General features: G+C 53.5%; 10 protein-coding genes across 10 annotated transcripts; 6 read left to right on the plus strand and 4 right to left on the minus strand.

Annotated features, from left to right (window-relative positions):
* Positions 1 to 989: 989 nt before the first annotated feature.
* J4E83_007673 (uncharacterized protein) lies at positions 990 to 2,941 on the plus strand (the record flags this gene model as incomplete). The annotated part of the gene is given in 2 exon segments (XM_049334576.1): positions 990 to 994; positions 1,012 to 2,941. The coding sequence occupies 2 exon segments, from the start codon at positions 990 to 992 to the stop codon at positions 2,939 to 2,941; spliced, it is 1,935 nt and encodes a 644-aa protein (XP_049186462.1).
* Positions 2,942 to 3,419: 478 nt separating this feature from the next.
* On the minus strand, positions 3,420 to 4,167 carry J4E83_007674 (uncharacterized protein; the record flags this gene model as incomplete). Its single annotated transcript, XM_049334577.1, has 2 exons — positions 3,420 to 3,715; positions 3,774 to 4,167. The coding sequence occupies 2 exons, from the start codon at positions 4,165 to 4,167 to the stop codon at positions 3,420 to 3,422; spliced, it is 690 nt and encodes a 229-aa protein (XP_049186463.1).
* A 1,039-nt stretch (positions 4,168 to 5,206) lies between these two features.
* On the plus strand, positions 5,207 to 6,562 carry J4E83_007675 (uncharacterized protein; the record flags this gene model as incomplete). Its single annotated transcript, XM_049334578.1, has 5 exons — positions 5,207 to 5,241; positions 5,364 to 5,591; positions 5,746 to 5,847; positions 5,896 to 6,145; positions 6,209 to 6,562. 5 exons carry the CDS (start codon positions 5,207 to 5,209, stop codon positions 6,560 to 6,562), a joined length of 969 nt encoding a protein of 322 aa, XP_049186464.1.
* A 1,834-nt stretch (positions 6,563 to 8,396) lies between these two features.
* On the plus strand, positions 8,397 to 9,280 carry J4E83_007676 (uncharacterized protein; the record flags this gene model as incomplete). The annotated part of the gene is made up of 2 exons (XM_049334579.1): positions 8,397 to 8,637; positions 8,835 to 9,280. 2 exons carry the CDS (start codon positions 8,397 to 8,399, stop codon positions 9,278 to 9,280), a joined length of 687 nt encoding a protein of 228 aa, XP_049186465.1.
* A 107-nt stretch (positions 9,281 to 9,387) lies between these two features.
* J4E83_007677 (uncharacterized protein) lies at positions 9,388 to 9,849 on the plus strand (the record flags this gene model as incomplete). Its single annotated transcript, XM_049334580.1, has 2 exons — positions 9,388 to 9,707; positions 9,759 to 9,849. The coding sequence occupies 2 exons, from the start codon at positions 9,388 to 9,390 to the stop codon at positions 9,847 to 9,849; spliced, it is 411 nt and encodes a 136-aa protein (XP_049186466.1).
* Positions 9,850 to 10,480: 631 nt separating this feature from the next.
* J4E83_007678 (uncharacterized protein) lies at positions 10,481 to 11,884 on the plus strand (the record flags this gene model as incomplete). The annotated part of the gene is made up of 2 exons (XM_049334581.1): positions 10,481 to 10,489; positions 10,547 to 11,884. 2 exons carry the CDS (start codon positions 10,481 to 10,483, stop codon positions 11,882 to 11,884), a joined length of 1,347 nt encoding a protein of 448 aa, XP_049186467.1.
* Positions 11,885 to 12,177: 293 nt separating this feature from the next.
* J4E83_007679 (uncharacterized protein) lies at positions 12,178 to 15,693 on the minus strand (the record flags this gene model as incomplete). Its single annotated transcript, XM_049334582.1, has 1 exon — positions 12,178 to 15,693. One exon carries the CDS (start codon positions 15,691 to 15,693, stop codon positions 12,178 to 12,180), a length of 3,516 nt encoding a protein of 1,171 aa, XP_049186468.1.
* A 636-nt stretch (positions 15,694 to 16,329) lies between these two features.
* Positions 16,330 to 16,564, plus strand: VMA21 (vacuolar ATPase assembly integral membrane protein vma21; the record flags this gene model as incomplete). The annotated part of the gene is made up of 2 exons (XM_049334583.1): positions 16,330 to 16,384; positions 16,431 to 16,564. The coding sequence occupies 2 exons, from the start codon at positions 16,330 to 16,332 to the stop codon at positions 16,562 to 16,564; spliced, it is 189 nt and encodes a 62-aa protein (XP_049186469.1).
* Positions 16,565 to 17,038: 474 nt separating this feature from the next.
* J4E83_007681 (uncharacterized protein) lies at positions 17,039 to 18,021 on the minus strand (the record flags this gene model as incomplete). Its single annotated transcript, XM_049334584.1, has 3 exons — positions 17,039 to 17,803; positions 17,883 to 17,889; positions 18,014 to 18,021. The coding sequence occupies 3 exons, from the start codon at positions 18,019 to 18,021 to the stop codon at positions 17,039 to 17,041; spliced, it is 780 nt and encodes a 259-aa protein (XP_049186470.1).
* Positions 18,022 to 19,909: 1,888 nt separating this feature from the next.
* On the minus strand, positions 19,910 to 21,193 carry J4E83_007682 (uncharacterized protein; the record flags this gene model as incomplete). The annotated part of the gene is made up of 2 exons (XM_049334585.1): positions 19,910 to 20,574; positions 20,626 to 21,193. 2 exons carry the CDS (start codon positions 21,191 to 21,193, stop codon positions 19,910 to 19,912), a joined length of 1,233 nt encoding a protein of 410 aa, XP_049186471.1.
* Between the last annotated feature and the right edge of the window lie 1,751 nt (positions 21,194 to 22,944).

A 22,944-nucleotide genomic window follows, 5' to 3' on the forward strand; every position in this document is an offset into this window, starting at 1 on the left:
GACAAATGCCAGAGCCTGCAAGAATGCGGGCCCGACACGTTGCTTCTTCTGATCGTCCCGAACATCTTACATGTGTGCTGCATGATCTTCGAAGGCGCGAGATAGGCCTGGACTGATCCGTCTTGAGTTCTGTCGCCTTGGTGGCGCCTAGCCTGCATGCGCGTCTCCCTACAATGGGTGGCACACCAAGTGGCTACTCATCAGCAAAATAGATCCCAAGAAGCCGAGGAGCTCCAGGTCTCCCATGTCTCGAGCACCAGAGGCGACAGACCCACTCCAGAAACTAAATTGAAGCACAGGCACGACAGCGGGCACTGTTCGTCAGTCGATTATGTGGCTCGCTGATCTTTTTCGTTACCTGAGATTGCGCCAGCCATCACGCGATGCTCACACCGCCAGCGCGAACCACGCGTCGTCATCGTGGAACTTTGCAGCCTCATGTCGACGCAGTTACAGCCATTGCAGGAGATTTTGTCAATGACCACAAGTGTCGGCATCGCGTGGGCTATCCGTAGCCATGCCCACCAAGCCCTACTACTAGTTCTAAAAATACGTCTCACGCGGCGGGGACCACTCAAAACCGCCGAACTACTCTGACTGCAGGCCTCGCAATACGGGCCCTAGCAACGAATAATCGAAGGCGCAGTGTTGCGCGAGCCAAGCTAACGGTGATTTACGCAGCTCCGGGCTCTCTGCGCAAGGGCTTGAAACGGATTGTCGGTTCTGTGCTGCTGCCAGCCACACAGTAAAGTCGTACCGTGCCGGGGTCCGTGGTAGTGGTAGGGTCGCGGCATGTTGCTGATATGGAGGGACGCTGTCCCACGTTCTTACGAGGGGTTGATCCTGCCTCTTGTTTTATTGTGTTGCTCGTGCCCACTGTTTCGTTCCCCCCAACCACGTTCGCTGTTGTTGGTATTTCTCCAGGCCTCCCTCGTTTCGGCTGAACGGCTTCACAACTATGGCGGCTGTGGCGCAGAGTCATGTTCAAGATGACGTACATCCACTTTTGAGGCATCCACGGCCGATTAAGAGGGATTCTGCAAAGGCGCAACGCATGCTTGGCTTGATCGCAGATTCTGAGGAAGCTCTAAGAAATTTGCAACGCGAAAAATCGGTAACAACACGATGGTTGGAACGACCGATGTACGAGCATTTGGAGATTTCCGATGTCGAAGAAGAAAAAGACGAGTCTCGAGCGGTGATACAAGAGCAGAAAACGGAGGCCGTCGTCGAAAAGGTAGTGATTGAGGACAAACCAATCGAGGAGAAGCCAAAGGAGGACAGCGACTCTGACCTGCTGGACAAATGGACGAATCCGAACCGCCCGGCTTCCTCTTTCAATCCCGAAGAAACATTGAGCAAGCTTCCGGAGACAGAACCAAGCACGAAAGTCAATACATCCCCGATTAAGCGACGACCGCTACCGCTCACACGACCGACATCATACAACGCGCAACACCTGTTATCGCCAGAATGGATTGCTTCGCCAGCCACCATGAGCCCTAATACACCAGGTCAAGGGCCTGCATCATCGTATCTTGACAGTTCAGACAAGCCCAGGAGCAGCATTTCTTCCCGCGGCAGTTGTGAATGTGAGAGGCCACAAGTAAACCCTACGCAGTGGACATATCCGCCGATGAACGATGCAAACGGTCCACACACGCAACGACCCATCTCATATCACCCTCAAAGCTCCACTGCACTCGACAGCCCGCCAATGCAGCCGCGACCACGACCTACATCCTTCGCGACCTACCACCAACGGAATCGCTCCGGAACCAAGATTGCGTCCTCGCGAGGACTACGGAACAACAGCTACCCACAGAACAAGTCGCGGCCCGTGTCGGGGTGTGCACCTAAAGCTATCGCAGGGGAGAATATTGAGAATGACATGGTTTATCAGCAGTACGGGGACGATGAAGTCGGTCCACCCACGCCTGTAACATCCTCGAAACTTGCGTTTTCACCCCCACCAGTCTTCTCTGCTACGCCAGCAACACCAATACACTCCACGTTAGATGCTTTCGCGACATCGGAAGAGAAGAACAAACCAGAGAAGAAGATCAAGCACAGATGGTCAACCATACCGCAAGCGTTGAAGAACTTTGGCGCTAGAAGAAGAGACTCTTCAGCTCAACATGAGCAGCAAAAGTTTGCAACCGTTGTTGAAGATCTGCGGAGAATGAACTTAACGCAGGAAAACCTGCAGGTCTACGAAGCCGAAGCCAACCAGGACCCAACAGCATCCAAACGTCTCTCGGCTGTCGACCTCATCCCGACACCGACCTACTCGCCCTTTGACATGAGCGTCAAGTCAGCCCAACTCGAAGCACCCCTTCCAGCACCCTTCGCGCCCTGGACCGACGCCCCACCAAGTCCCGCCGCCTCCGCAGAGCGACGCCGCAGCAGCGGAAACTCGCTATCACCAACTACACTACCCTCACAGCTATCCAACGAAAACTTGCGGCAAGTACGTCCCGTATCGATGCAATCCCAAGGACGACCCGTTTCGATGCAATCCCAAGGACGTCCTGTTTCGTGGCAATCCCAAGGACGCCCCGTGTCGATGCAATCCCAACGTAGCAGCATAGTCGCCTTGCCTTCCCCGAACATTACCTGTACCGCTCCCCAACCATACCAGCGCCCCGCCTTCGACACTTCTCTTAGCCCCCGGGCAATGACTCCTAATTCACGCCGCAACACACCAGCTATTGAGCGCACGTGCATTCTGTGCAAGACGTCAAGGCCAGTATTCGAGTTCAGCGAGCGCAGGATCACAGCCAATTGCTGGCACGAGCCTGCAACTTGCGTTGGGTGCTTGCAGGCGTGGGTCAGGCAATGTGCGGGTACGCATGGATTGGATGGATGCACATGTCCTGAGTGTGGAGAGATCATGGCAAGGGAAGATGTCGGGGCTTGGGGTGAGGTGTCACCGATTTGAAGCGGACGATGGTACACATTATTTGGTAGGAGGACTTTATGATATGTCTGCTTGTATATATTTAAGCATGGTAGCGCTCTTACATTCGTTTGCTTCTTTCTCTTCAGCTAACGCAACGCATCGGCCGTTCATCTGCAGTGGTCAGGCTGCTTTAGTATAATGTATTCAATATAAGATTAACTCTTTATGTAAACACCTGGTATCTCCACATCTTGTTACGCTAATTGGCCAGGTTTACGATATTTACCTTCGGTAAGGTATCGTTTGAATGGAGAGATGTCACCTAGTCACTACACAAACACGGTGCACACATGATGGATAATGAAGTTGGTATAATTGTATAGGAAATTCGTAGCAAGTCGTTACATCTGAAAACTCCGCCTTGAGTGAAGAAATGTACATTGGGCTTACCACAGCCCAATGCGCCATGAAAAAAAGCTCAGTCACCGATCCAATTTGGTGACGTTTCTCAGTCGCCTCACTGGACGTTGGGCGTGGTAGCAGTCCACAGAGTGTCACGCTCAGCAGCAGGCGGGGTGTTGACACACTCCGTCAAGAAAGCGTGCCAGCCCTCGATGGTGGCCGCGTCAAGACCGGCTCTGACCTCCGCACTGCACGTAGTAACGTACCAGGCCGCCGAACCGAAACTCTTTTCGTCGTCGGAGTTCACGAGGTCCAGAACGGCATCGACTCCAGTGGCCTTTGCTGTCGCGACGGCGTCTGCACCGGCAATAGCGGTTGCGTACTTCTCGATAATGGGGGGCATGGCCATCACTAAATACATAAGTCAGTTTCTGTGACATGGGCAGTTCATCAAAACAGCGTTACTTACTCCTTGTGCCCTGGCCAGGCCTACCTGGCTCAGGAAAGTGGTTCCTCTTGTACTTGAAGTTTCCGCTCTCAAAGAGCTCATATGCGACAATCGCCGCCCTCTCGCCCTTGGATGTGATCTTGTAGGTCTCGAAGCCCTTGTTGATAGCAGTAGCGGCTGCAGTTGCATCTGCACACTCGTCGGGGAATGGTGCACCGTCGCAGGACGCGGTGGTGGGGGCGATGGCGATCAGGTTGTCTGCAGTCAGGCTCGCCTCGGTGGTTGGGGCATCTGCTGGGGGAGCTGCCGGGACACCGTCTTCGAGGTCGCAATCAGGGCCCCGGGCGGGCACAGGTGCTGCGAAAGCGCAGAGTGCAAAGGCACTTGCGACGAGGATGTTCTTCTTGAAACCCATGTTGTTGATCGGCTGATTGGTGGAGTATATAGGTATATAGTTGTAAGGTTGATGTTCTTTGATGATGTTGGTGTATATATAATGAGTGATGTTTGAGGCCAAGTCTGGTGCGAGGTGATGGTCTTAAGTAAGAAGGAGCTCTTGAATAGTCCGAATGCAGAACTTGTATTGTAAAGTAAGTGGCCAGAACAGTGTTCTTGAATGAGTGACGTTGAATGGAATTTGCTTCAGGCCTGCAGAAGCTAGTGATCTAAACAAGGGATTGAGAGACCGTGAGGAGGCAGTGTATAGAAGCGATAAAGGAAGGTGACGGCCAAGATATATGACCTTAGGCGCGCATCGTGGCGCGCCTAAGGATCCCCCTTGAGGTGCGCCGTCAGCACAATAGTCAGGAACCCGTCTTACCGTATTCCCCAGATCAACGAGCAGTGACGGCCAATCATTGCCTGTGCGAGGTGACGAACTATGCACGTGAATACGCGTTGTGCGACTGTGATTGGTTCTGCGCCACCCAGCTGCCGGGGATGTTTGAAACATGAAACGAGCGAGGTCAAGCTTTCGCCAATGCCGCTGGACAGGAGTTAGACAGGAGTTTAAACAGCTTCTAGTGCCACCGCAACAAAATTATAGGGTAGTTCTGGGACGATAGGCATCCAGCGAAGAGCTGAATGGGGCATTCTGGTTGGTAGCGGGCGGAAGAAAGGTTGTTGCGGCTTACGAGCTTGGCCACGGGTGCCTCAGCCCTGACCCGCCGCAAATGTGATAGCCGTAAGTAAGGCGGAACGTTGCGCCGCTTGGTGTGTACAGTAGCTGATCTTTCCCAAATCTTTCAGTCGCGTTTACCCAAGGCATACGGCAATTCTTCTACCTTGTGCCGTTACGGAGTTTGCCTTAACCCCGCATGACGTGACCTCATCATAGTTGCCGTCCACGGTGGGGCAACTGCTTCTCTATGCCTAGGTGTCCTGCCTGCCCCTCATTTAAGCTCATACACAACCAAATTTCCTCTTCAGCAAACAACTCGTAATAAACATCCAAAATGCCTGCAGTCGAGACAAAGTTTGACCCCAAGGAGTAAGTCACGTCAATTGCTAGTACGAAATAGTCTGCCTCGATGCGTGGTTGTGTTCAATTCGCAATTTGACATGTGTACTCTTACATCTGTTACATCTGAACATCTGCTAATGTCAAGATAGCATGCAGTTCCGTCGCCTTGGACCCGCTGGGTTGAAGGTCTCGGTCCTGTCCTTGGGAGGTTGGTTGACATACGGAGGAACGCAGAAGGGTTCCATCGTGAAGGACTGCATGCAAGAGGCTTGGAACCATGGCATCAACTTCTTCGACACTGCCGAGGTATACGCAGCCGGTGAGTGCGAACTTGAGATGGGCAAGGCTTTCAAGGAGCTGCAGTGGCCGCGTGACGAGTACGTCTTGTCGACAAAGGTAAGATCAGTCTCATCATGCCATGAGTGGGGACTGACAGTAATGGAAAGGTCTTCTTCGGAACTCAGAGGAAGGAGCCAAACACCAGGTAATATGGCCGTCTTGCATACTCTTACTCAACTAATGAACGCGTAGGGGTCTATCCAAGAAGCACATTGTCGAGGGCTTGAAGAGCTCCTTGAAGCGTCTTGACCACGATTACGTCGACGTTGTTTTTGCTCATCGCTACGACCCTGAGTATGTATTAGCTTTCTGCTTTCCGAGTGCCTACTAACGTATGTTTAGCGTTGGCATGAAGGAGATCGTTGAAGCTTTCACCCAGACAATCCAGATGAACTTGGCATACTACTGGGGTACATCCGAATGGTCTGCGGATCAGATCCAGGAGGCATGCGATATCGCCGAGAAGTACAACCTAATCGCCCCTATCGTGGAGCAGCCTCAGTACAACGCTTTCCACCGTGAGCGCTTCGAGAAGGAATACGCTCCATTGTACAAGAAGTACCAATACGGAACGACCATCTGGTCACCTCTGGTAAGAACTCAGAACGAACCTACTACATCCGAGATCTATGCTAACGCGTGTACCAACACTTAGGCTTCGGGCATGTTGACTGGCAAATACAACGATGGCATTCCGTCCGACTCCCGATTCGCGACTAACCCCGAATTCTTCAAGAACTCAATCGAGGCGCTGAAGAGCGACGAGGGACAGGCTAAGATCAAGAAGGTCAAGGAACTGACTAAGATTGCTGAGAAACTTGGAGGCACCACGACTCAACTCGCGCTTGCCTGGGCAGCTAAGAACCCGAATGTGTCTACTGTTATTCTTGGCGCAACGAAGCCCGAACAGGTCAAGGACAACTGTGGCGCTCTCAAGCTGCTCGAGAAGTTGACACCGGAGCTCATGGAGGAGATTGAGAAGATCCTCGACAACAAGCCAAAGCTATAGGCACTCCGATACGGCTGCGGGATCTGCTCAAAGGCCACAGTGATTACTCAACCGATCTGGAGCATCTAGAGCAGGCTATATAGTACAATGGAGGATATGTGACCAGTCTTGCTTCCTAATCGCATTCCGATGGTACGATCAAGTAGGCGCTATGTCGTAAGGGTCGACGTCAGGAAATATAGCGATTGGCTGCCCCGCAAATCGTATATACCGCACAACGTGACCGTACGGAGTAGGCAACTGCATGTCTAAGTGGATAGCTGTTATACGAAGTACGTTGAAGTGTGGTAGAGCAGAATGCACCCGCCACAGGACCTCGGGAAGGCGTGCCCGAGACTTATCGGGCGGTCGAAGTGGCTGGGCCAGGTTTTGATACCCAGCCCTGACCATGCATCGCCCATGACACAATGCCATGGGGTATTTTGCGCGCCGACCCTTTGTTTTTGCGCTGTAAAGCTGGGATGTTGGGTGTCGCACGGCGCCACTGCACTGCATGCCAGCTGCAAGCTCTAGACCGGAGTCGCTGCAGAGCCGCAGAATGAAGCCGCTAAACACCAGCGGATCACAAGCTGCTTCCGCGCTCTGGCTGTGATTGCTCCAAAGGCTGTTTGGCTCGATCTTGTGCACTGACCGCCTCATCTTGCAACCTCCAGACCCGGATGGCAGGCAGATTCCAAATCGCTAGCTGGGGCTGTGTTCTCGCCGACGATCTCGAGTGTGTAGCGCATTATTTCGTGCATGGCTGGCTACTAAATCGCGTTGAACATCGCACTGCAAGTGTAGGAGTCGAGCTACCCTGGCACGTCCTTCCAGACCAGCCTGCCCTCTCCTGTGCTACATTCGACTCTGCGACGCCAAGGGCACCATCGCTTGTCTCAATTGACCGGCAGCTCGTCGCCCATTGCAACCGTCTCTTCACCATCGCCGTCTCGCCCAACTCGGAAGGACGGAACAGGAGGACCTCGGCCGCATTCCGAGAGAACTAGAGTACCCTTCAAGTCTCGCTGCTCAAATACCCAAACACCCCACGGCAGAACCGCGGGCACCGGCTCTGTCTAATCGTCATCTCTGCGCGCCGGCGAGCCTGACTTTTGTACGTTTCGGATGTGCGCAGGGGTTCATTGTCGCCCTGTGGACTGACTTGCCTTTAGCGCATCGCTCACTGCAACTCGACGGCTTCTCCGCCATTTCGGCGCCGAGGGAGAGAACCGTTTAACCCATAAGTGCGCGTCGCTGCCAATGCCGCTCCTATAGCATGGCAACTACTATCAAAACCGACCCCTCCTCCGAGGGTGCCAGTCATCGCGACAACAGCAGTGGTATGTGGAATTCCTCTTGGCAGTCTCCAGCGCTTTAATCGCTCCACGTTTTGAAGTTGTATCTGTTTTGGCTCCGCCTCGCGATTCCTACAGTTTGTTCTTGGCACGTAGACATGGCAGCCGCCATTGGGTCGCTGCCGCTGAAGCTTCTCGCGTCTTTACTCCACTCCCAGAAACGTGCTGCAGAGACATGACCAGTCTCGCCATGACAACCTTGAAAGCTCTACTCGGGTTAGCATGAACGTTGCAACATTCCCCGCGGCTCGCATGGTTGCCGGCCGTTGAGTTGACATCGATGCATGAACGGCCAAAGACCCTGCGAACACTTGCGTGCCTCACCCGGCAAGGCGCTGGCGACACTACATATACATGGCCGCACTACTCTCCTTTGTCGTCAAAGCTCATCATACACACATACATAATATTCCTTTTTGTTTCTTTCATCTCTTACCTAATATCGAAACATCATGTCGCATGCTCGTTATATGTCCTGGCCTAATGCGCATGCGCTGACCATGGCGCCCACCTACCCTCCATCCGGCGCTGCCATCGAGTACCCCTCACCCGCTGCTTCTCGTCGGGCTTCCGAGTGTTTCTCTGAAGTGAGCATGAGCAGCAGCAGGAGGGGCAGCTTGGCTGGATTTGCGTCGGACATGGAGAGTACTGGGCAGTGGCAATCTCTAGGAAGCGAATCTAAGAGTCCTCTAGCACAATTTGGATTCTTCAAGGGTCTCACCGATAAGAAGACAACAAGAGGTTCGTTCGTTGAGACATCGCCTCGATATGGTGGCTGACTCCTGCAAGATGGCCAACCACCCAAGAGAAGAGGACCCAAACCGGATAGCAAACCGGCTTTGACCAGACGGCAAGAGCTGAACCGCCAGGCGCAGAGGTAACATCAGCCAAGCCATGTCTTGTATCACGCACTGACTTGTTGGCAAGAACACACCGAGAGCGAAAGGAGCTATACATCAAGGCCCTCGAGCAGGAGGTGATCCGTCTCAAGGATACCTTTGCGGCTACTACGAGGGAACGGGACGCTTTCGCGGACGAGAACCGCCGACTGAGAGAGCTGCTCATGGCACATGGCATCTCCTTCGACCACTCCAGCCCGGGGAGCAATGGCATGGGCCGCGTCGACAGCTCTGCCTACGGAAGCTCCACTGGCAGCATGTCAGGCTACGGGCCAGGATCAGCGTCGACTGGCTACACATCGCCACCAACACGCGGATCCAGCTCTCATGATGGAATGAACGGTCAAGCCTTGACTCTTCAACAGCAACAAGCCCAGCAGTCTGGTCACCATCAGCAGCATTCGATGGACTATGACCAGATCGGCATTGACTTCGTCTTAACGTACGACCGATCGCCTTATCTTTCTCCTCCACCCCAGCAGTAATGCGCTTACGTCTTTTCTTCTTCATTCTTTTTGGCCTCCGTACGTCATTCGTTATCTTTACGAGATCTGTTCTGACGACTGCGTCTAACAGGCTCGAGCGACCCTGCATGGACCACATGCAGTTTTTAATGGTCCGCGCCAACGAGGCCGACGAGAACATCAGCGGCCATGCGCTCATGGCAACGGCACCTCCCGATGCGCATATCACGAATTGCCCCGAGGAGAAGTATCCACATCAGATGCCGGACGTCAAGATGCCGGATTTGATGAAACTACTCGATCTCAGCAATCGTCTGCCCCTTGATGGGGAAATCACGCCTATCATGGCCTGGGCGAAGATCCTCCAAGACGAATGCTTCAGGGATCTCTCCAAAGAGGACATTGAGCTCGTGAAGAAGGAGCTCCTTGCCAAAGTCCGCTGCTACGGGTACGTTGGTATCACTCTGATTTCAGCTGAGCATGCACTAACCCTACCCAGCTTTGGCGCAGTCCTCGAGGAATTCGAAGTCAGCGACGCCCTGATGACAGTTCTTGCTAGCAAATACTCCAATGGTCCCACGCCAGCATAATGTGTAGTCACGAGAAAAACGGCACTAGTTATGTTTTCTGGAATAATCTGTAATGTCATTCGCTCGATATGAATAATGCAAACATATCTTCAACTTTAAAATCCCAAATGGTGTTTGACATGTCGATGGTGACTCGCGAGTTGGCGCATGCCCGCCGATCTACTCTATTGTGAAATAAAGGGTCCAAGCTAGCGCCCCACTAGACCCTCGTCCTGTCAGGGCGGTGTTATGAAACCCAAGGATTTATGAAACTACAATCGCTACACGTCGTCGTCTCGAGGCCTATAAAACCTCCGCAATATACGCCGGCTTGCCTTCCTGTCTTTCTGCCTCTTTCGCCACCGTCACGAGGGCACATCACAGCTATCCTCCGTACCCCGCGCGACTCCCGACCGAGCCTCAGTCATGGCCGAACTAAGCGTCTACGACAACGACCCGACGATATATCTCTTTACCTCGCTGACTGCCGGGTCCTCTCACATCGTTACTGCCACGTCTCGAATCGAAACAATCCTAAGGGCGAACAAGATCCCTTTCAAGGGAGTCGACACGGCGACAGATGAGCTCGCAAAGAAGCTGTTCCAGCGGAGAGCAAGCGGGAAGAAGCTACCGTTGATAGTCAAAGAGGGATATGTTCTGGGTGTAGGTATAGGCGAAAGCGCGTAGCTAGGACAGGAGGCTAACGTGTGTCTTGCAGGGCATCACCGAGATCGAAGAATGGAACGAGTACGACGAGATTCGAGAAGCGCTGGGCGTCACGGCAGCCTTCACGCCCTTTCCTGCGAAGCCCGGCCCACCGCCCATGGCTGCGCCAGCCACGACCACCTCCTCCTTCTCATCCACAAGCGCAGCTGCGAAGAAAGAGAATGTCATCATACCCAGTCCAGAAACAAACCTGGCGCTCCGTGAGCTAGGCGCGGAAGCTGCGAAGAAGGCCGCGTCGATGAAGCCTACTCCAAGCAACATCAAGACTACGAACCCATTGCTGGCTGAGAAGACGAACACACCGACCTCGGCGACCTCGAAGAAGAGCCCTACAAAGGAAGACCCTAGCAGCATCCTCTCGCCGAAATCTGTCCCATTACCCGACACGCCGAAGCTTGCGACGCCTGCTACACCGACCGCGACCGACACCGCGACCAAAGACACAAAGGCTGCTGCTTCGACCACCAAAGCGGAGGCCAAGCCTGCAGCCTCGACCACAGCGACGAAAGACGCGAAGAGCACGAAAGACGCGAAAGCCGCTACATCAAGCACTAGCAAAGACACCAAGGCAAAGGACGCGAAATACGCGAAAGCAAAGGACTCCAAGGCAAAAGACACCAAGACAAAGACTACCACATCCTCAAAAGATGCAAAGTCAAAGTCTACAAGAAAACCCGCAACAGGAGGACTCTTCGGTCTCGGAAAGCCCGTCGCAAAATCAAAGTCGTCGAAATCCTCAAGCAGCAAAGACACAAAGAGCAAAGATACAAAGTCGAAAAGCACAAAAGATACCAAGGCTGCCGCGAAACCGGGTATTCCCAAGCTCTCCGATCTACAGAAACCCGTACATGCGCCTCCGTCCATGCACGACGACGCGAAGAACCCTGCGCTTAGTGCTGGACCGATAAGCTCGATAAAGAAGGAAGACGAGGAGAACGATGAGGATGATGAAGATAGCGAGGAAGAAGAATCCGAGGAGAGCTCTGAGGAGGAAGAGGATGCCGATGCGGATAAACCAGCAACAGCTAAGGCCCCGGCAAAAGCGACTGCAGCGACCGAAGAGAGCAGTGAAGAAGAAGAAGATAGCGACGAGGAAGAAGAGAGTGAGGAGGCGGACAGCGAAGAGGACAAGAAACCTGCACCCTTGGCTACAAAAGGGAAACCCGCGACGCAAGCCAAGAAAGAAGCTGAAGCGGAGGAGAGTTCAGAAGAGGAAGACAGCGACGAAGATGATGACGAGGAGAGCTCAGAGGAAGAAGAAGAAACACCGAAGACGCAGAAGCAATCTGCCAAGGACGCGAGTAAAGCTGGTGTGAGTGTAAAGGACTAGAGAGAACAGAGAGGATGTGTGGATATTAGGAGCAGGCGCTGTATATAGTTTCAAGTACAAGATAGTAGTACATAATTCAAGTTTGGGCAAGTGCCGTAATATTGCATGTGCAGATAAATCGCATCATTTCAACGCCATCGCTGGATGCTGACTCTGCATATGCAGTGCATAAAAGACCGCATCTAACCAAAAAAACATATCTATAGACCTTTGCACGACAAAGGCCGTCTGGAATCTGTGCCAACAACACCTCGCACACTCCACTCCACCCATTATATGCCGGTGGAATAGAATCAGGCAGCAACATCCAAACCCGCCTTCTTCAAGCCATTCAAAAACTGCTCCTTAACATCCCCCTCACCACTTACAGCCTCAGCCGTCTTCTCCACCTCTGCAGACTCCGGCGCACTAAGCTGCGCCATCATCATCTTCTCCACAGCCGCAATACCCGCTTCCTCCGCTTTACTCAGACTATCAGCCGCACCGGCCGCCTCGTCCTTCTTCTTCGCTTTGCCCTTGCCCTTGGCGCCCTCCTCACTCTCCTCACCTTGGACCATCTTATCCAGTTCCAGTTTGCTGACACCGAGCGCGTAGATCTGCTCTTCGACTGTTCCCTTGGTGACTAGTCTGACGACCTCGACCTCCCGCGTCTGACCAACGCGGTGCGCGCGGTTCTCCGCTTGGATGTCATCCTGGGGGTTGAAACTCGAGTCGAAGATGATGACTTTGTTTGCGCAGGCGAGGTTGATACCTGCGCCGCCGCTCTTGGTGCTGATCATGAAGAGTTGGATGGACTCGTCCTGGTAGAAGACGTCCATGAGGGATTGGCGTTCTTGGATCGGTGTGGAGCCGTCCATGCGCATGAAGTTGATGTCGTGGTCGTCAAAGACCCAGCCGAGTATGTCCATGACGGATGTGAATTGCGAGAAGACTAGGGCGCGGTCGCCGTTCTCTTTATACTTTTTCAGCAGAGCGAGGAGCGCGGCGACTTTGCCAGAGTCCATCCATTCCTGGTCTTGGAGCTCGAATTTCTTGAGCGCGCGGTACTTGGAGGCGAGCTGGTGGCACTGGTAGTCTTGGTATAGCTGGAGTTCTTCGTAGATGATGTCTGGGCTACTTTCGGCGAACATGTCTTCTTTGAGACACGCCTTTGACATCTTCCGGATCTTGTCGTCGTTGTACCGGTGGCGGAAGAGTAGGGGGTGGATGGCTGCTTGTCGCAGCTTCATCATGACGTTGGCATGGTCCTTGACGGGTATACCTGCTGCTCGGTCTTCAAGGATCTTGCGCTGCTTGGCCAACTGCTCGTTGTAAAGCGTCTTTTGCGTGTCGGTAATATTGCAGTACTCGACACGGGACGTCTTCTTCGGTAGATGCTTGAGCACTTGAGCCTTCTTTCGTCGGAGGATAAACGGTGTCAGCATCGTACGAGCGCGTTGGATACGCTGAGCAGAAAGCAGTGAGCTATGCGAGTCGCTCTCCATAGTCTTGGCTTTGTGCTTGAACAAAATCTGCAGCATCTCCTGAACCTCCTCCTGCTGGTCGCCATAGAAAACCTGCGGCATGAGGAAACCCAAAATTGACATGAGCTCCTGAAGACTGTTCTGAAGTGGCGTTCCTGTCAACAAGATTCTGCAAGTCGTAGGAATCTTCATCAAGCTCTTGTACCGGATCGTGTTGGCGTTTTTGAGCATATGCCCTTCGTCAAAGATACAGATCTCAGGCCTGCACTTTCTCAAGAACGAAGAGTCGTCTTTTCTAAAGGTAAGGTCATATGTCGTGATGATCACATCGCACGTTCCCTGGCGGATGTTTTGGAGAATGCTCTCTTGGTGAGAGAACCGCTCCGCCTGTGATCCATAGTAGGGCGTAAAGTTGATCGTGTTGGAGAAGCGCTCAAACTCACGACACCAATTCTCTAGTGTAGATCCAGGCACAACGATAAGCGCAGGCTTTCCAACGCCTTCTTCTTTGAGGTGCGACAGAAAAGCAATAATCTGGCATGTCTTTCCCAGACCCATATCGTCGGCTAGAATACCCGAGGTTTTAGTCTTCCATAAGAGGTTCAGCCAGTTAAGGCCTACGACCTGGTAATCCTTGAGTTCAATGTCGTCGTTCATGATCGCAGGCTGTGTCAAAAGCTTTGTACGAGTGGCCGCTTTTCGTATGCTGTTAGGCTCCGTATCGCTGCCATTCGGGCTCCGAGGGGTATGATAACCTGAGTCGCGAGAGGAGTTCGTGTCGCTAGCATCATCGAGACTTGTAATCTCGACTCCATCCTCTGTGGAAGCACCAAAGATATCAATGCCCCATTTTGCCATGCCCGCAACCATCGGCTTGCCCAGAGCCTCACATTGCTGAACGACCGAGTCGATGGTGTTGTATGCATTCCACATGGCCTCGGTAGATTCCACAAGTCGCTGTCCGGTTGTTATACGTGGCTTGCGAGACTTCTTCTTGCCCTTCTCTACTGGCGTGAGATCCACATGGACCTTGCGAATAGCATCAAGAGACTTGAATGGGCGGTGCTTGAAGATCTCCTCAATGTCCTCTTCTTTGTGACTGGACAAGTCGATCAACTCCTCCACTGTACAAGTGTTGAAGAGGTTCAACAATTTACTATCGTCAAAGCTGTTCTCCACGACCGAGCCACCTGCTTCCGAATCGTCGTCGATCATGAGATCCGCAGCAATACCCTCGTCCTCGTCGGAGGAGACAACGATCGCCGCCTCCTTCTTTGTTTTCTGTTGCGGTCGTACGGGTGCGGGTTCGGGGGAGGGCGAGAAGACGGCTTTCTTGCGGTCCTTTCCGCTCTTCAGTCGACGTTTTGGCTTCGGTGGTTCCTTCTCAGGGCTTTCGATCGTCACTGGGCTATTCTGAGTTGCGCCTAACTTCGAGTACTTGTTCTGCAGCGACTGTACAGGCTGCTTAAGACCTCGCTGTGCCGTCTTCTTTACAACTGGATTTGATGCTGTACGGGCTACTCCTGGGCGAGGTGGGGACCGTAGCAGCTCATCCTCAGACTCCTGTTCCGCCAGATACTCGGAGGCATCGTTGAAGTTGCCCTTTCGCTTTGTCAAAGCATCATGTATTTGCTTGACAGAGCGATTCGGGTATATAGCCTGTAATCGCTTGACTTTGGTATACGTGCTCAGGTCATGGATGTCTTCCATGGTCATCTCCTTGTCTTCGGTCAAATCTATAGGTATAGCGCGTGAAGGACCCCCTTGCGGCTGCATAGGTTTCTGTCGCTTAGGTGGTGTACTCGACTCGAATCGTTCCGCTGGTCGTTTACGCGACTGGTCGCTGCCGTACTTATAACTCGAAAGATCCCAGGTCGGCTTCTGCGGTGTCTCTTCGATCCTCGATGTCATGGATGCCATCTCAATCTTGGACAAGGGTATATTGGACCTATATTCCGACTCGTCCTCGTCTGGGTCGCGCTCAACAGGCGGGTCGTCCGAGGTGAGGTCGACGACTGGTTTGCGGACTGCTTGTGGGGGAAAGAAGCCGGTGCCAGGCGGTGCCATTGGGTTGCTGTAGCCCCCGTATGGGCGTTGCGACTGGGACGGCGGCGACATGACAGGGGACGAGTCGCGCTGAGGGGCGGGTGACGAACGCGGGACTTGTAATTGCGAGGAAGAAGCCGTGGCTTGGACTGGGTGTGCGCGCGGCGTGACTATCAGCGTGGGCTGCGTGGTATCAGACGGCGCCGCAAAGAAGGGCGAGCGCTCCCCAAGGATTTGCGTAGGCTGCGTGACGTAGGTATCGCGCTCGTCGTCGCTGTGCGGAGAGGCGCGCGGTGCCATCGGGGGCGGAGAAGACGACAGTATGGGATCGCGGCGGTACATTGTGCGACTGCACTATGGCAGCGAGTTGAGCAGAGTAAGGATGCCGTCGTGGTAGTGGATGTCGTAGTCGCTTTTGCCGCTTCGTTCGCGGGCGGAAGAAGTAGAGCAGCGCAAAGAGAAGACGCAGAGAATAACGGCCAAGCGCACTAACAAAGGCGAAGTGGACAAAGCAACGGGTATGCTAAAATACCCACAGAGCGTAGGCAGGAAGGAGCCGTGGAAGGGTTTGCCTGGCGACGCGGATCACCAAACACAACGCGTTAAAACCACTTTACTACGCGTAAAGATATTGAGCTTGGACCATTCTGAGAGCCTATTACGTTGCTGAATTCGGCTGAGGGCCTGGTCTGTCGCTTCCTCACGAGCCAGAACACCACGACATACAGGCCCCATCTGCAGTATGACGACTAGAAGAACCGTTAACGAGCAGAAGTCGTCTCTGGACTATGATGAAAAGGCTGCCCCTGAGCCGTCCAACACCTCGCCAGCGGTGCCATCGTGAGTCGCCTTTATGCTGGATGTCATGGCTGTAGTGCAATGGCTGACAATGGCAACAGATCGGTGATTTGGAAGTTGATGAGCTTCACATTTGCCATGATCACACTGCCAATTGGCACATACTTCTTCACAGTCAACTTTGTCTTCAAGGGTTAGTTGTTCATGAGAGGTTTGGAACTGGCACTGACTCTACCCAGGCAACGCAACATGGGCGGGTGGTCTGGCAGCACTTATGGCGAACGTGGTCTTGATCGCATATGTCATCATGGCATTCAAAGATGATCAGGAGGAGATGCGAGAAGAAGCAGAGAAGTCCAAGAAGAAGTTGTAGGGCTTGCTCGTGAAGATGGCTGGGTATCGATGCATGCTGGAAGGATCGGCTCGACAGTGCAGAGTATACGCAAATACATGCTCTTGCGGAAGTATGCGCGGTTATGATAGTGACTGAATCACACATCACTTTAAACAATTAAACCGAATACGAATTGACTCATCAACCATTATGATTACCACATTACCAGCCGGCTCAAGGAGCAAACTTCTACTGTAGCAGCACATTTCAAAACTACAAGGAGTGACAATCGCGGTATATACCCTTTCCACATTCCTAAACGCCACAGTAACGCCAACATGCTGTATACGCAGGCTCGCGCAACAGTGATTCGACCAGCGGACTCCAGAGCCCCATGGTGAAGATATTCATTCATCATCATGGCAAGCCCGCGCCTCTCGTTGTCGAATGGATTCCCAGGAGCGCCGTTCGTTATAGCTAGTCGCCATCTTCCTCCCCATCATCACTCGTGGCTTAGTCTTTGCTGAACCGTCTCTTAAACCAGCTCTTGCGCTTCTCGCCAGCATCGCTGCTCTTCTTCGAGAGCATAGCTGGTCTTGTGTTCTCGGTAGCAGGCGGTCCACCACCACCGAGTTTGATCGGTGCTGCCTGGGTGGAGTGCCTCGGGGGCGGTGGTGGCATGGCGTGAGCCGGCGGTTGCGGTGGTCCTTGTGAGTAGTTGCCCGACCCCTGTGCGTACTCCTCCATGATGGGACCCCTTCCGAATCCATTAAATCCGTACTGTGCACCCATGTCCTGTTGTGGTGGTTGCACGGGCATGCCGCGTTCGATGGAGCTGTTCTCGCTGTTGCTGTGGTCGTTGGAGTAGGGGCCGTCGCTGTGGCTGCCATTCGAGCCGTTGGTGTTGACGGTGTCGCGCGACTGTTGGTAGCCGTTCATGGGGTAGACACCACCATGGGCGCTCTGTCTGTTGTTCCAGCCCGGGTCAGACTGCATGCGGTTGCCGTATCGCATGCGTTGTGGCTGTGCGCCAACAGGCCCGCCGTTGCCGTAGCCATCGACATAGCTGTCGCGCTGCGTCTGTCTTTGGGGAAAGTAGCCGCTGACGGACGAGAAGCGGTTCTGGTCGTTGTATCCGCCGCCGCCGCCGCCATAGTAGCTGCTCCGTCGGCTCGCGTAGCTCATGACGTCGGTCTGGTCGGCGCGCATTGACTGCGCGCGGCGTCGGTATTCGCCATCAATGGCAGCCTCGAAGGAGCGGATCGTGTCGAGTGGTCGCTCCCATCGCGAGCGCGTGGGGTTGGAGAGATCGGGATCGGCTGGTACTGGTTAGATAACGAATGTACGCAGCGCTGACGACACGACTTACCAATGGGATTACCGGCTGAGTCGGTATGGTTGAAGGAGCGGAGAGAGGCGAGAGTGGGCTTGGTGAGGGCTTCGGCGACTGGGGCAGGTTAGCCACGATAAGATAGACAGGGTGCACACGACGGCATACTGGGCTGCTGTTCGTTCATGGCGGCGTTGGGGTTCGCCTTTGAGTTTGGGTCGTAGTGGTCAGAGTATTTGCGCTGGTGCTTGGTCGGGCTTTTGGGCGACGCGGGAGTCTCGCGGCTCTTGTTGCTCTTGTTGCTGTGGAAGCTGAGACCGCGCGGGCGCGATGGCTGCTGTGCCGCTTGCTCCATTCTTGCAACGATGGGCGATACCCAGTTTTTTCTGCGGAGCGTCTAACGAGTCGTGCGAGCCGGGTAACTCGGTGGAGCTGGTGCTGTAATGTGGCGCGTGGTGAGCAAGTGGAGCGTGCGGCGTATCGTAGTAACTGAGACGAGAGATGTCGCAGAAGCAAATTGATGAAGGATCAAGAATGCGTGCCGGTAGAGCTATGGAAACTGGGTGTTAACACACGAAAGGCGGACCAAGTCTAGGCTGCGTAGTAAGACAACGTACCTAGGTAGTGACGCGCGGTCCATTCACTCTTCGACGCCGAGACGCGACTCGTCATCAAGCCACGACCAGACTAAACGGTTGGGGAATATCACCATCACCCACTCTGAAACAAAAGTACCGAGCAAGGGTGTCTATCTACTCTTATCGCTCTGCCGTGCACTTCTCCCAGCCTTACTCTACCATGATACTCCCACTCCACCGCGACCGTCCGTTCATCTGTGAGACAATGGAGGGTCAAGTCTCACTGCACAGCCTACTAGTTCAACCCAAACGCCCCTCGTATCTCCCGTTAGCTGGCAAATTTAGACAGCGTCAATAGTTTACTTCCGGAAGCGGACGCTATCTTCTCACCCGCACCTCCACGCCAGCCACCGCGAAACTCAATTCACCATCTCAATTACATTCAAGAGAACGTCCACCTGTTAATTGCGCAGTACAGCACAATCTGGCTATCACGGCACCTGCACTGCTGTCGCAGCACCTTTGATCTTCGTCGTGCATCCCGCAAATGCTATCTATGGTACACCATGCAGACTAGTGGCTGAGGCGTCCCTTCAATCCAGCAACCAGCAGAAATCTAGCCGCGTAGCCGGTCTCTTGCAGAATCTCTGACAAACATGGACAGCTTGCATTTTGCCGCTGTTCTTCGTGTGTCAAATCCCATCTTTAAAAAAGGCATGGAAGATCGCGACATGGGTTACGCGCGGGGCGGTGGATCCTATCATCGTCACCTAGGATACGTCAAGCACTTCGATAGGCACGGCGCGGCTTTGCCGACGTTTCCAACGCGCCAAGATTCCCACTGTTAACTCGGGTGGGCTTGCATCACTTTGCTCCCCGTGAACATGACCCTTGCGCGCTAGCCATCATTTATTCGTTCATGAGTGCTATATGCTCATCATATCCATTACATATGCTTAATCCTTTTTCACGTCCCCCACTAGCTGTGTGTAGGCATGTTGACCGACGCCTTCGTCGCGACCGCATCTTCACTCCTCCAAAGACTTGTTACCGTCTTCTGTTGTGTGTAGAATTGGAGACCTGGCTTTCCGTAGAAAGTGTTTGCACCGCCGCCTGCGACCGACTTCTTGTTGCCAGTGAAGGAGAACATGGGGAGCTGCTGATATTAGCCTTCATTCAGTACGTTTGGTTCCGAAAGAAACTTACAGGTACGGGGATGGGCACGTTAATACCAACCTGACCGGCTTCAATCTCACGCTGGAATTTGCCGGCAGTGGCACCTGAGCGAGTGAAGATGGCGGTACCGTTACCGTACTCGTTTGCGTTGATCATATCGATAGCCTCGTCGATGGTCTCTACGTTTAGGCAGACAAGGACAGGGCCGAAGATCTCCTCGGTGTAGCACTTCATGTGTGGTTTGACGTTGGCGATGATGGTAGGACCAACCTGAACAGCCCAGTCAGTATGCGATCATCCTCACATATCAGCAAGACTTACCCAGTTGCCGTTGGCGTACTTGTCGGACGGAGGCTTCTGACCACGTCCGTCAAGGAGGATAGTCGCACCCTCTTCCTCGGCGCTCGCAATAAGGTCTTCAATCCTCTTCTTGGACTGAGGGCTGATGACGGGACCAAGGTCGGCGCCCTCCTCGAAACCGCCGTTCATCGACAGTTCCTTTGCGCGCTCAGCGATCTCAGGAACCCATTCCTTGGTCTCGCCGATCATGACCAGAGTGCTCAAAGCCATGCATCGCTGACCAGCAGCACCAAAGGCAGCACCGGCAATCGCGTTCAGAGCATGGTTCTTGTTGCAGTCGGGAAGGACAGCAGCGTGGTTCTTTGCGCCCAAGTTGGCCTGAACACGCTTGCCCTGGGCCGATGCGCGCGAGTAGATGTATTCTCCAGCCTTGTTGCTACCGACGAAGCTTATCGCCTTGATGCGGGGCTCGTCGATGATGAAGTCAACGGTCTTGGCTGAACCGTGTACAATGTTGATTACACCAGCGGGGAATCCAGCCTTCTCCGCAAGCTCGGCAAGGATCATGCAGGCGCCGGGGTCGCGTTCCGAAGGCTTGATAACGACAGTGTTACCGGTAACAGCAGCGATGGGGATGGTCCAGAGGGGAATCATAGCGGGGAAGTCTGGGGTAGCACATTAGCACAAACCTCATTTACCGCCAGTCGTGCACTTACTGAAAGGGCAAATGGCAGCTACAACACCCAATGGTTCTCTGTAGCTGCGTGTCTCCATGTCCTTGGCGACCTCGAGGACTTCGCCAGTCATTTGCGTTGTGATACCGCATGCGGTTTCCGCAACCTGCAAGCCACGGAGCACATCACCACGCGCGTCTCCAAAGGTCTTGCCCTGTTCCAGTGTGATGCTAGCTGCCAAACGGTCCCAGTTCTCGCGGATCAAGTGTGTGTATTTGAACAGAATCTGCTGCCTGTGAAGCAAGCTGGTCTCTTTCCATGGCTTGAAGGCCTTCTCGGCGCTGTCCACCGCGGCCTTGAGCTCCTCGTCTGTGCTCTGCGGCACGCGTGTAACCAGATTGTTGGTCGCGGGGTCGTGTAGATCTATCCATTGTGTTGCTTTCGATGCCACGAACTTGTTGTCGAGGAAGTTTGGTGTGTCTGCGGGCGATTGGATTGGCTCGTGGTTCATGGGGTACGACTCGGCCGCAGACGATGCGGGCTTCAGGTGCTGCGCCGTGGCATGCAGCCGCCGTGCGGCGACTTTACTCTGGCTGACTGGCGACGACATTCTCGTACAGAGAGGGGCCGCGCGCGCGACGGACGAGCGAGCACTCAATGTTGGGAGGCGTGAAAGGGCGCGACGAGAGAACATGATTGGGAGCAAGGTAAGCTCAACGCAACCTTGGAAGATGCAATTGAAGTTGGGCAAGTCTTCTGCAGGATCAAGCAATGGAGATTGAACCTAATCAAAGAAGAAACCACGTAGTAAACAACCGGCACTTGCGGCTATAGGGAAAGTGAATCCGGGTTGCCTTTCATAGCAGCAGGGTGTACAGCCGAACTCTCCCCGCAATGGCCAGCTGCGCATCCGTCGATAACCAGCTCCCGAGGTCGGTAGTCTCTCCTCCGCGGCGTGTGCAGCGTTTATGTCATCATCTGCCCCACTTTCACCTACGCATAGATACACACATCTTGACATGTCATATAGCTATTGAGTTTGAGAGTGTATCTTCAAATCCATGTCGTTACTTACAAAATGTGGCCAAGAGGCTTACGAAGCCGTACCTTCCTCATAGAAGTGCATACACCTTTGTCCATTGCCCCAACTTTATCCAGCACCTTCAAGTCATGTCTCCCACAACTAGGGTCGCAGAACATTCCGATGTTGACATCTAGAAGTCCGCGATACATAGACTAGATTGGGTCCTTCCTGCAGCTGTCGCCGCTACACAGCAAAAGTTCTTTGGTGGAAGCAGTACCTAGGTAAACAAGGGAGTAACATGCTCAGCGGAGTAATGCTCTAGGCTTGCGGGCTCGAGATCATAGCTGATGAGGTACTTCGACGGATGTTGCTGTCGTGAATGTCGTTGCTGCAGACTGCCTTTTGACCATGGAGCGACTCCTAGGTTCGTTCCAAATGAAGACACGATCCAACACGGAGGTGTAATTGCGAGCGACAACGGTGCGTAGACTGTGACCGTTCTTGCCAATGACTTTGTGTTTGTTCCGTTTGGTGCCATGGGTCTTGACATGGCTCACCCTTGCGAACTGAGCGACGATCGTGCCGTCCTTCTTCATAGCCTCACTTTGGGACTCTCTTCGTGATGGCGCTTCAACTCCATAGTTGGTCGACGGATACGGGAACATATCCGAGTTGTCAATTTGGGGTTACATTTTGCGGGGCACATGTGCATAGTGGAGACGCTAGAATAAACTGGGACTCCAGATGTCGGTTGAACGCAAAGTAAGTGTCGATTGGATAGATCTCTACTCTAACGGCTGTCACCCCACCACTCCATTACCAGAAAGTCTATAACGTCTGCGATTATGCCGTCCCTCAGCCCGTTCGATAGACTGTATGCCGACGGGTCCGATACCGTGACTAACCTGTAGCGCGAAGAGAAGTACGAAGAGGCATACGCTGCTTGTCGAGGTAGAAGACGTGGGAGATGACGAGATCGACGAGACTGAAGATTACTGTGTACTGGATGAGCGGCAGGCAATCTTATCTAGCGATGAGGAGGACCCCGATACCAGCGACTCAGAGATGTCCGATGACAGTAATGGTGAAGATCTCGCCAATACAGGCGATGAGGAACAGGTCGTCAGGGATAAGGGCAAATCAAGCGTGCGAGAATAAGAGACACGAGAAGAAGCTGAGTAACAGCACACATTCAAACAAGTCATAGGCTTATCGATGAAATCTGAACATATGTTTCTACACTCCCTATCTCCCAGCCTGTGACCCGGGGAGTTGAACATCCCATTATCAGGAACAAAGCCTCAATACATAATCATAGCGCCGAGAACCTCGAAATG

This window comes from Alternaria metachromatica (genome assembly GCF_023757995.1).
Source record: "Alternaria metachromatica strain BMP 0045 chromosome Unknown scaffold_19, whole genome shotgun sequence".
In the NCBI taxonomy this organism is placed as follows: Eukaryota; Fungi; Ascomycota; class Dothideomycetes; order Pleosporales; family Pleosporaceae; genus Alternaria; species Alternaria metachromatica.